Source organism: Sabethes cyaneus, chromosome 3 (assembly GCF_943734655.1).
Source record: "Sabethes cyaneus chromosome 3, idSabCyanKW18_F2, whole genome shotgun sequence".
NCBI classification, from domain to species: Eukaryota; Metazoa; Arthropoda; class Insecta; order Diptera; family Culicidae; genus Sabethes; species Sabethes cyaneus.
The window spans coordinates 148,840,230-148,852,909 of record NC_071355.1 but is presented as its reverse complement, the minus strand read 5'-3'; the positions used below and the strand labels follow the sequence as shown (position 1 = coordinate 148,852,909).

The following is a 12,680-nucleotide window of genomic DNA, read 5'->3' as shown; positions in this document are numbered from 1 at the left end:
ACTTCTATGTTTTGTTTGTTTTATTCCACCAAACAGTTCATTAGACAAAACAATTATCTTAAAATAAGATTCACCCTGTAGTTGTGAGTGTTTTCGGAAGACACTACAAACCTTGGTCCCGAGTTCAGAAAGTTGAGTTAGTATCTAGTGATGAGTATCAACAAAGCGAATGTGTGTGAGAACGTGCTCATATCAATACAATACAATAAAAGGCATGCTATAGTACCTTCGACAACTTCCTGCATTATTATTTTGTTTACAAAATTTAATCGTTTAACACTGTGAAACGGATGAGCGAGCCAAGTGAAGTTTAGCGGCTTTAAGTTTTCTTGGTTTTATATAGAGTATGTAAAAATACCTACAGTTTTTTTAGATAAACGTACTGCACGTAATTATCTATCTCTTTGAATTAACACAAAATGAAATTTTATATCATACTATTTAAAAAAATATCTTCGTATTTTTCGTTATTGAGGAACACAATTATTCAGCTGCAAACTAATCTAAAACAAGCATGCACAAGCACTAGCACAAGCACTACACTTATACCGAATGTAAGATCATAATGAAAGTTCTAGTCCAAACTTTATTTTTATGCTATAGATTAGCGAAAACCAACAAACAAATTTGCTCGGGAGAGATTCGGAGTTGAACAACAAAGATGACTAAGCCATTATTTTTTAGCTCAGCATCGTCATATTGGTACTACTGCTAAGCTGCATGTGATTAGATAACACTGTCAGAGGTATTGCTTTCAACTATCGCCGTATGCATTCTTGTAGCTTAGTTTTTTAAGATTCAAATCTTTCATCATCATGGAAAATGCGATTGGTGCGCAATGACGACAAATGTATTCTACCGCTAAATTGCACAATAAGCCGTTCATATATTAACTTAAATTCATTCAGTAGTATAGAAGCTATAAAATTATAACTGGAAATCGCAATCTCATTTTGCCGCAGCATTCTCATTCGCATTTCCACTGATTAACCCCTAGTATAGTAAACAAAGACGTAATCCTACGTCAACAATATTATCTCGAGTCTTCACTAGAATGACGTCGGTTGATGACCTCCGTGCTCTCTAAGAACCTCCAGCTTAGCTTCTTCTGATGAATGCACATTAGGTCAATGTTTTTGCCTTTCCCATTGAGGAAAGCGTACAATTTCACTACAAAAGTAAGCGGGTGAGCAAAAAAATAATTTGCAGAATATCAATTGTCTGTGGGCTCTACAGCCTGACAAACTCGAAAAATGAGTGTACGAGTTAAGTTAGCGCTTCTAGAACGAAACAGAAATGAAAATTCGAGCAATGGAATTTCCGAAAATCGGACTAAAAATTTTTTCTTTCATTTTTGTTTTTATTTTCGTAGATTTTTGCATAGAAAATAATTACGTATACTCGGACGAACGTGTCCGAGTATGACCAATGTAAACCTGGACACAATATGTGACAACAAATGAACTATTTCAAACTAGTTTTGCAATTTCGAGTACCGACTTAGAGATGTCACATGTTGTATTTTAGTTAAATTCAGAAACTGATCCCCGTAGAGGAATCTGGAACATTCACGGACATGTTTAGATGAGGCCAATGGCGTCTTGAACACTTTATACGACTTCCAATAGTCTAGATTTGCAAATCCGTGTATTTATAGGTGTCACATGATGGGTTTGTTGTGATTCAAGGTTCTTCTATGTTCAGTTCCATATATTTCGGAACTTGTTCCCACTGTAACTTCGGAATCATACATCCGATCCAAATTCTCCTCAATAGTGTTCTTCTAGGCCATAAAATCTTCCGTTTGGTAGTTGCTACAGGCGAATCGGTCCAAGCATTCCCCAAAAACAGATGCTTATTGATATATTTTTACTACTGTGACTGTTATGCGTTTATTTGTAACATGGGACTGACATAGTTTGATATTTTTTTCAACATCTTGGGAACAAACATAACTTTTTTGTTTAAAATATTGAAAGAACAGTTAATTTAAAGATGATTCCCAGGTTTATCTCAAAAGTGGGGAAAAGTCAGATGGGACTGTTATGCATTTATGGGCAGAATACTATTTCCAAACGTTTTGGTGTTCTTTACCAGGCGAGATAAGCCATTTTTCGTCTACTCGGCATAAATAGAAATATCGCTATAAGAAATATGATTTTACCAACTGCGACATCTAACGGGGCAGTTCCGAATTTAACCGATCATTGTCAAATTCGTCTTGTCTAGACACACAACTTTGTCAAAAACAGCAACTTTCTATCTTATCATGGTCATGAGATATCATCATCATAATCTAAATTGACCACGTACGCCACCTAGTGAGACAGTTTAGAACTTTGTTATACATTATTAAATGCGTTTTGTTCGAATAAACAACTTTGTAGAATACAGTAACATTCTATCTCGTCTCAACTGTGAGATATTCAAAAAATAATCAATATGCTCGTTATAAGCGCCAACTATCGTATCAGTTCCGAATTTTGTTGTCAGCAGTCGGATGTATCTCGTCTATAGATAAACAACTTTGCCAAAGACAGCAACCTTCTATCTCTTCACAGTCCCGAGATGTTAAAGATTTTAGTACCGAGGTTCTAGAATTATTTGATTTCCCTGGGCATGGCATAACCTTCAGGATTGCTTAACTGCAACCAGGTCCCAGGGCTGTTCTGTATCTTACACAAATGAAAGATGCACACTAGTGATGCCAAATGTGGTGAAGCCTATCAAAAGTATTTTTGAATCAATTTGATAGAACGTTCAAAATAGTAGCAAGACGTTTGAAGATTCGATTTACGAATCTTAATCTATATACAAAATTTCTATTGATTCAGGGCTTTTGGAAAGATTAATCACAAAGATATTACCTTTGACTTCGCTTGCCCGAACCGCGAATTTTAATCTATCCAGGGTAGTTGCCCAAGGGGTTTTCGTCTTTTTTTCTTTCAGTTAATTTTTTTGTTCGGGGAGCGCCCTTCAGTGGCCCAAACTCGAAAGGATAAAAACTTTATAAAATATTTGTAATGGCCTAAATGCCTAAGAGAATAAAAATAATAGTTTGTGCCTATATTCTTTCCAACTTTTAACTCGACTTCGATGGTAAGGGTTGAACCTACAGGGGTTAGACAAAATGATCGGGACAGGCAAAATTCAATTACAGAAATTTTTTTTTGTTATAGTCACTTTAACAGCTTATGTCATTCGTGACTTCTGCGGAGTTGGGATTTGAACCCGGGTCCTCGGTGTGAGAGGCGTGAATACTAACCACTACGCCGGGACTGACGACGAAAGATTTGAATTTCATTATAAGATATATGTTTTTTGACGCACTTCCGTATTCATGGTCATGGACGAATCCCTTGCCGCATGAACAGATCCCTTGCCATATAATGAATGTTGTCGCGAAGTTATCCGCGAAAACAAACTTAAATCTGCTAGGAACCCTGCCTTGATTCCGGGGATTTGGTTGAAATCTGCTTTCGATTTAAGTTTCGCGTTCCATCAACACCTGGTCCTACAACTTATGTTCCCGAATTTTTAGGTTGTTTGCTTGATCCGGAAGTTAACGAGATCCGAGTCAACCGCAGTTGATGATCAAGGGTTCCACTCCGATGCAACGCTTGGATTGCAGTTTGCGGGCAGTCGTATGAGTTTCACCAGCTCCCGAATAGACGTTGATGGATTGTGGATGTGACTGTGCACAATTATTTTCTTTTGGTCTTCTTCATAATAAATATCTCGGATCAACGTTAAAGTTTAAAGCTACGAAGAAATAAATCGATGGCTCTTCACCGAGGATACCACAATGCCTCGCTACGGCTTTACCCGGAAGTTGTACATTGAGGTTCTTACGTAGTACGAAGGATCCATCCTCTTGGACGACGAAATGTGAAGATGGATTATGGGCAGCTTCCTGGAAAAAAGTTATATAAATCCATTGGTCGAGGTGATGTCCCTAGCAAGTTCAAATTTGATTCGAATTTGCCAGCTTATGATCTGGTAGCTGCGGACTAAAAACTTAGGTTTTCATGACGAACAAGAATGTGAATTCCAAAATGTACAAGCAGGAAGGCCTGAAAAAACCAATTATTCGGTACCTTAAAGATCACTGCATTAAAGCTTGCTTGATTTGGCAAGCTGCCACTTCCGCGTAGAAATACTACAGTGGTGTCAAGACAACGGATTGGATTTTTTCGAAAAGCACATCAATCCAGCCAACTACCCCAATTTCACCCAGAAATATTGGGCATGTGTCAACAGAAGTTGAAAAAGAGTGGAAAGGTGACTCGGGATGCTACAAAGATGAAGAGATGATGCAATAAAATGGCCGCTCAGGTTAGCCATCAAAGCCTCCAAGAGTGGTACTCAAATTATCGAAAAGTTCGAGATTTCATCAAAACCAAATCGGAATAAATTTTTCGTCATTTCTCCTTTAAAGTGCAATAAATTACCTTCGTTTTGTGTACTTAATATTTAATTTATTTGATTATTATGGTTCCGAAATGGATGTGTTTTTCTGCGTCCAGATATGAAGTGTCTCAAGCTTTATCTAAGAAAGACCTAAATTCACCATTATGTAGATGTAAATTCTATTTGTCATTACCTCGTTTTTAAATTTATGCACATATTTATGGCGCCTTATCTCATTGTGGAAAATGGAAACAACCATTCAAATAAAAATACCATGAATTCAAACATTCCAATTTTTTTATGTCCATTTCGCTTGCCCGCTTGAATCTAAATGTAACATGAGTATCGAGAACCATCTACAGGGTGGCCACTCAGTCGGGAAAATCGGGAAAACCGGGAAAAAGTCGGGAATCACTAACAGTCGGGAAAAAACCGGGAAAAGGCCGGGAATTTCACAAATAAACCGGGAAATACTCGCCTGAGAAGTTTTTTTCAATAGCTGCATTTTTTCAATCAAAATCTTCAGGGCGCCTTTCAGGTTTTTCTCATCTCACTTCAGTTTGACTTCAGTCCAGTTCTTTCGTGACTTCTACGGGATTGTGATTTGAACCCGAACCCTCCTCCACTATCCCCTTGGTTCGATTAACAGCGCCCAATGACCGAAGTGCGTTAGTTCGGCTGGTTAATACTTACTTAGTTTACTCACGAGTTAGATCTACACCAAACTAGCAAATGGTACCTTCACTAGTCGTTCACCGAGCGGAAAACAAAATATTCTAAAATCTTATGGAGACTTGTGAGGTATTATTAGGGGCAAGTCACCCAGTACCGGACACTTGAGGATTTTGACATATATAAAATCAACACTTTGCATAACTTCAGTTTTTTTTCACGGGAAGAGTAATATAGAAAACTATTTTGCAAATAAAAATAGAATACACATACTTGAATCACTAATGAACCATTTTAGAAGCCAAATGAGAAATTGATGAAAATCATTACTTAAAATTTGTGGCTCCCAGTACCAGACACTTAACAGAAATCATAAAATAAACCAATTAAGGACTTATATTTCTGAAAAAAAAACATGTCAAAATGTTTAAAATCTCTTATTGCTTGCATAGTTGTTGACTAAAAATTACCTTGAATAAAAATCAACAGTTTTTTATGCTCTATATCGATGCTCTTCTGTTTTCTATGAGAAATTGATCATCAACAGGTTTCCTTATTTTCTCATATTTAAGATAACCGGTTCGGGATAACTAATGTTTTCTTTCTTCTCATTCTTCTTTTTTTTGCAAAATATTGATCAAGATTTTCAAGAATCTTCAAGAATTTGACTCAACCAAGTAAAGCATTTTGCTGTTCGGTATTGGGGGATGGCACGGTTTCCGGCAATGGGTGACGGAAATCGCTGAGTACAATCTGCATTTTTTAAGGAATTAAATATCTTTGTGGAAAAATGAACTATGGAGCTCGGAAAATATTTAATGAAGATATTTTATGGATGAAAAACGAAATTTTGTTTGACCGAATATTGCTGTAATGCTGATCTGAAAATTAGCCGAAACAAAACAATTTCATTGGCGGTAGATAAAAACAAACAAATCTCTGTGTTCATGGATGATTCTGAAATATAAAATCACATATGCTAATTTTTTGTCTTTTTGTTGATGTTATCATATTAGCTACTAAGGTGTACCATTTAAACTATGAAAGTCAAAAGTGTCAGGCGCTGGGGGCCTAATATAATATAAATATAATCCCCCTATATCACTCAAACTCTTTTCTAAATTTATGCTCAAGATTTCAAACATCTAGTTATTGCAATTTTGATTCAAGAATTATTTCAGACAGTAAAAGTGGTAAATGTTATGGTTTGAACATTCTTTTTACAATCTTTAGATAAAATATAATCCTTAAAGCATGAGTTTCTAATACGCATTTTGTTAAGATTCCATCTGTTTGGCATGATGCATCTCGGCATTTGAAACGTGCAATAACAAGGGAAAAACATATGCAAATATTGGATAATGCGAGAAGCAAACTGACAGTGATATAAAATTGTGCTTTAGACTCCTAATTAAATTAATCCTATTGAGGGAACAATCTAGTTCTATTCTGTCCCACGTTAAGTTGGATTGTTGCAATTACCGCGCAATCACACTGTTGAACGCCGCCTACAAGGTACTCTCCCAACTTTTATGTCGTCGACTATCACCATTTGCAAAGGAGTTCGTGGGGCAATATCAAGCGGGATTCATGGGTGCCCGTGCCACCACGGACCAGATTTTCGCGCTTCGGCAAGTGTTGCAGAAATGTCGCGAATACAACGTGCCCACGCATCATTTATTCATCGACTTCAAATCGGCGTACGACACGATCGATCGAGATCAGCTATGGCAGATTATGCACTACTACGGATTTCCGGATAAACTAACGCGATTGGTCAAGGCGACGATGGATCGAGTAATGTGTGTTGTTCGAGTATCAGGGGCCCTTTGGATCTCGAAGAGGGTTACGGCAAGGTGATGGGCTTTCATGTTTGCTGTTTAACATCGCTTTGGAGGGTGTGATAAGAAGAGCGGGTATAGACACGAGTGGCACGATATTCACGAAGTCCGTCCAGCTTCTTGGTTTCGCTGACGACGTTGACATCATTACACGTACCTTTGAGAGGATGGCGGAAACGTACATCGGACTGAAAGCTGAAGCCAAACGGATAGGACTTGTCATTAATGTATCGAAAACAAAATACATGAAAGGAAGAGGTTCTAAAGAAGTGAATGCTGACCTCCCTCCCCGAATTCATTTAGACGGTGATGAAATCGAGGTGGTAGAAGAGTTCGTGTATCTGGGCTCACTGGTTACCGCAGACAACGACACCAGCAGAGAAATACAAAGACGCATTATGGCAGGAAATCGTGCCTACTTTGGACTCCGTAGGACGCTGCGATCGAACAAAATTCGCCACAGCACGAAGTTAACAATCTACAAGACGCTGATTAGACCGGTAGTCCTTTACGGCCATGAGACATGGACTATGCTCGTGGAGGACCAACGCGCCCTTAGTGTTTTCGAACGGAAGGTGTTGCGCACCATCTACGGCGGAGTGCAGATGGAAGACGGAACGTGGAGGAGGCGAATGAACCATGAATTGCATCAGCTGCTTAGGGAACCACCCATCGCTGCCACTGCAAAAATCGGTCGCCTGCGATGGGCTGGGCATGTCGTGAGGATGTCGGACGACTGCCCGGTTAAAAAAGTTCTCAATAACGATCCGACTGGAACGAGACGGCGGGGCGCGCAGCGAGCAAGATGGATCGATCAAGTGGAAGGCGACCTGCGGACCCTACGTAGACTACGTGGCTGGCGAATTGCGGCCATGGACCGAGTAGAATGGAGACGACTTCTTCGTACAGCAGAGGAAACCACGGCCTGGAGCTGATTAACCGAACTGTCCCACGTTATAAACATTTGACGATTTGTTATAAATCATTTGGACTTAAATTGGAGTTAATAAGTCGTATGAATAAAACAGTTTGCTTTGCTTTTCCCGTGTAAATCTTATGGGTCTAACTCTTTTATTCATACGGCCTAATGGTACGTGTCCCATCCCGGTGTGGGATGGAACCTGGACAAGCCAGTAATTAAGCTTCTGACGGGTAACATAGAAAAAACAATGTGATCAAGCTAATGAATATTTTTTCATGAAATTCACTCAAAATTTGATTTTCATGCAAACATTTTCAACCAGAGCAGTGCCAGAAAACGAATAGTCTAATTTCTCTTTTTAATTTTTCGTTTCTAACGCTCAACCCAGATATTTTTTTAATTCAGATATATTACAAAAGTGAAATAAATCATTTAAATCACTCATAGAAAAATAAATAAGGTCAATCATTTTGCTCTAGATGACTTTTTTCTTCAAAAGTAAGAAAGGGAAAATCCGCGGAATTTTTTTTTCTCAATTTACCTGAATTCTCGTCAACATATCAATTTCAAAACAAATTTCGTATGTGGCTCATGATATTACACGTCACAATTTTGGTCAAAAATTTAGGTTTTCTTGCCACAGGAACTGATCCCTAGCCAAATCATACATTTTTTACGAACTTATCCGCTAAAACAAACTTGCATCCGTTAAGAATCATCCCGCGAGTAGGAGCTTTGAAGAACTTGACTCCCGATAATTGGTTGTAATCGACTTTCGCATAAGTTTCACATCCATGATCCATCGCGCTTCGTCAGCACCTAGTCGTACAACTTACATGCCCGAATTCTGACCATTTGCTCGGTACCACCTGTAACCTTCCAAATTCGCCGTACAGTGTAGCAGCCATCTTCAGTTTTTTCTCCAAATCAATCTGAGATATTGGGATTAGCCTTAACTTTCCGAATGATCTTTACCCGCAGTTGACGATCAAGGGTTTCACTCCGATGCTTGGTTTGCACTTTGCGGGCAGTCGTGAGAATTTTCTAACATATTTTATTCAAAAGTTTTTGATAACTTACGCCACTTTGGGATAATCCAGCAGTTTTGCCTGTTCCTGAGTTGACGCCGATGGATTTTGGGGTTGACTGTGTCAATCATTTTTATTCTCTCCTCGTGCTTGATAACTATTTCGGAACCACATTAGATTTAGACTACAACAAATATAAATCAAGCAGAACTATTTACAAGCAACATAACGCAGTCAAAAACTTGCATATCCGACTGAGAGCACCGCTATCGCCAAAATGAATTGCCCCACGATCTAAGCTTACTTTATTTAAATTGAAAAATTATCTTTATCAAGACCTCAAAACGGTTTCTCAATCGGTCAAACAATTTTAAAATAATCCGACCAGTTGAAAAAATTTTCGGTCGGAAAAATCATACATAAACCGGGAAAAAGTCGGGAAAAAACCGGGAATTTGAAATTTGAAATTGAGTGGCCACCCTGCATCTAACATAGTGTGAAATTAGCGATTATTTCACGACTTGTCACGCGCCGCTGATCGCTGTGTTTAATTTAACGCTTAATTACAAGCTATTATTTGATAACTACGAAACTGCGATCGAAATATACCTAAAATATAACAATGTCAAACATCCTATCCAAACACCATTATGTACTAAGTAAAATCAACAAATATGAAACACTGGTTGCTATCAAAAACGTTCAACCTGCGTAACAGTACGAGGTGCACGTACAAAATAAAACATTTGTAAGCAGAGATTACAAGCGAATCATGATTAGCGAGAAGTTTATTTATTCGTTATCTTTCGATGCAAACGCATTCCGTGTCCATCACAAATATACAAATTTTATCTGTGAACAGAAACGTTCAAATCCATGAACGAAGGTCAACGAATTCTCTTCCTACACGAAAAAAAACCTGATTGCACATATGATATCTTATCAGCCAGCGCCACACTCTGAATTTTCCGCTATGCCAAATCAATCATTTACCTTGCAGTGCCGGTCGTGGTGGGATTTGCCACATTAGGGTCTACCGACAATGCCAATATAAGTTCATCGTGGATTTTTTTCCTCTTTTCAGGACTGAAACCAAATAAATACCAGTTGATACCGGTCAAGACCCGACCCTGAACGCAAAGTGCATTCAGTGTGCAGTGATAATCTGCTTGCTGCAGCAGCAAACCCGCCATGGCTGAAGCCCATTCGGCTGTTGCGTTCTCGTTTTCCATCACTCACGAAGGATGGCACCTGAACTACGATCGGGAAGTGTTGAACCTTGTCTGGCAGTCTGGTGTTAGATCGTGGAAAAAACGATTGGCACGATTCCGGGTAAGTGATAAAACTACTATTTTCTGCATTTTTTAAAATGAGATTAACTGGTCCAATTTTGTATCGAATATTTTTAAACACGATTAATAGGATCTAACAAAATTATAACCGGCTATATTATTTTGTAACCAACTTTGCTAATGACTATTGCTAGAATCCATGTTTTTCAATGAACATATATATTTTAGAAAGTAAACCGTAATATTTTAGTAGTCAAGCTTGTTCACCTTATTTCTGGCTTACCACCTTCTGTTATTACCACACCGAAACTATCGTGTCAAGGCAATTGAGTCAAAATTCATCCGCCCGTCATCTCAACGTCGTTTTTTACCTATTTTAGCAACAGCCAATTCGCCTGATTAACTCGTACGCTGTCTTGAAATCCACAAATACATAGATGATCAATCTGAAATCAGATGCCTGTTCCAGGGCAGGTCACACATTTCAACACCAGCATCCTTACCATTTTTTTGCTAAGCAAAGTAAAAATCCTAACTATGAAGGAGATTTATATAAGACGTGATGTGACTCTAAAAGGTTAATTTGGTTGATTAGAATCCTCAACTCTCTTTATCCGACGTCAAAAAAGGACTACCTGCGATCACACTTTAGGGTCTACCTCTGACCATTCTATAATTCTGATAGAAACCCCTTTTTTGATATTCACCTAGTGATTCACCATAACAGAGATAACCGGGACCAAATCGCCTAGACCTCTAACGTTGAGTAACAATGAGGCGTACTGTTAGGGTCTTGATTTTGGTTACAGACAAGGGTCTTATATAGTAGAAGAAAGGTAAAGTTACATAAAAATAGATAAGAGATAAATAGCTAATACTACGGAGTCACCCCTAAAACATTAATTATTATGCGCGAAAATTTGAAACGTGTTAAAGGCGTAAAAGTTTCATGAAATTCATGAGATCAAGAGAGATTCAAGTTTATGAAATCAAAACAAATGTAATACGCATCGTTACAGTATGCAAGGCAATAAACGCTAATAAATGTGCCTTCAAACGATAACGATGTGCCGGCCCCCGATCTCGAAGAGATCAGGCGAGAAACCGGTCAGCTAAAGAATAATAAAGCCTCCGGAAAGGACCAACTCCCGGCAGAACTCTACAAAAATGACTTAGAACCACTAGCAATGGCACTTCACTGAATAATATCATGGATTTGGGAGGAGAAGACCAATCGCAAGAGAATCCATAGGTTGTCCATCCGGACAACCTGACGCGCCTGATCAAAGCTACCCTGGGGCGAGTGATATGCTACGTCCGTATTTCGGGGGCACTTTCTAGCCCCTCGCGCAGTGGATTGCGTCAAGGAAATGGACTGTCCTGTATGTTATTCAACATCGCTATTGAAGGTGAGATCCGGCGAGCGGGCATCGAAGCGAGAGGAGCAATCTTCAGCAAGACTAGCCAATTACTAGCCTTCGCAGACGACCTCGACATCATTACTAGAAACCTTGGGAAGGCGGAGGCAATCTACACCAGACTACGAATGAAGGCTAGGAGGATTGCGTTACAAATCAATGGCGAAAACCAAACATGAATGGTAGGAAGAGACTCCAGACAAAACAACATGTGCCTCCCAGGGACATTGACTATTGACGGTGATGAACTGGAATCGATGTCGTGAGTTCCATCCACCATCCACAATAATACGAGTAAGAAGATTCAACGACGTATTCAAACTGGAAGTTGAGTTTACTTTTCCTTCCGCAAGACTCTTCGATCAAGGAGTAAACGCCGCCGCACAATACTGACGCTGTACAAATCACCAATCACACCGGTAATCCTCTACGGACTTGAAACTGTAACTTTGCTTACGGGAGACATACGTGTACTTGTCGTATTTGAGCGAAGAGTGTTGCAGATTATTTTTGGCGGATAGCGAAGAGTGGCGTAGGCGTATGAATTACGAGTTTACGAGTTGCAGGTACTACTATACTTGGAAAAATTCCCATCTGACGAAATTTGGGACGGTGCGCCGACCATGTCGCAAGGATGCCATACGATAGTCAGTGAAACCCGTTTTCTTCGAAAACCCCATCAGCACCAGGAATAGAGGGCCCAATGTGGCAGATGGCTCGATAAGGTTGAAGCCGAGTTGGGTGTGTCGAGACGATTAACGGATTGGCGACGAGTAGCCCAGGACCGAGTACAGTGGCATATGGCAAGAGCCACCCAGCTTAAAATTAGTCTACTATGACATTTTATTAAATTAGGAATAAAATTTATTTCACTGAACAAAACACGATAAGTTGTACAATAGAAATGTTTGTTTTGTATTAATGTGACGCGCAACATGAAGTAATACTTTGACACATCGTTGTTTTCTAGTTTTAACGATTTCTATCTTAATTGATTGCAAATTAAATTTCATAAAATTCTTGGATCCGTCAACTTAAATTCGCAAGGTAATTTTAAGAAATCCGTATATGTTAGTAGCCACGGTGCAACACTTATT

General features: G+C 39.0%; 1 protein-coding gene across 6 annotated transcripts in view; it reads left to right on the top strand.

The window, feature by feature from the left end:
• LOC128741462 (carnitine O-palmitoyltransferase 1, liver isoform) overlaps window positions 1–12,680 on the top strand; it is a 52,618-nt gene that overhangs the window by 30,462 nt on the left and 9,476 nt on the right. For all 6 annotated transcript variants that reach the window (XM_053837295.1, XM_053837297.1, XM_053837298.1 and 3 more), the window contains exon 2: window positions 9,958–10,205. In XM_053837295.1, the coding sequence (XP_053693270.1) occupies window positions 10,065–10,205 (141 nt within the window). In that variant the 5' untranslated portion in view covers window positions 9,958–10,064. The remainder of the gene's footprint in view (window positions 1–9,957; window positions 10,206–12,680) is intronic.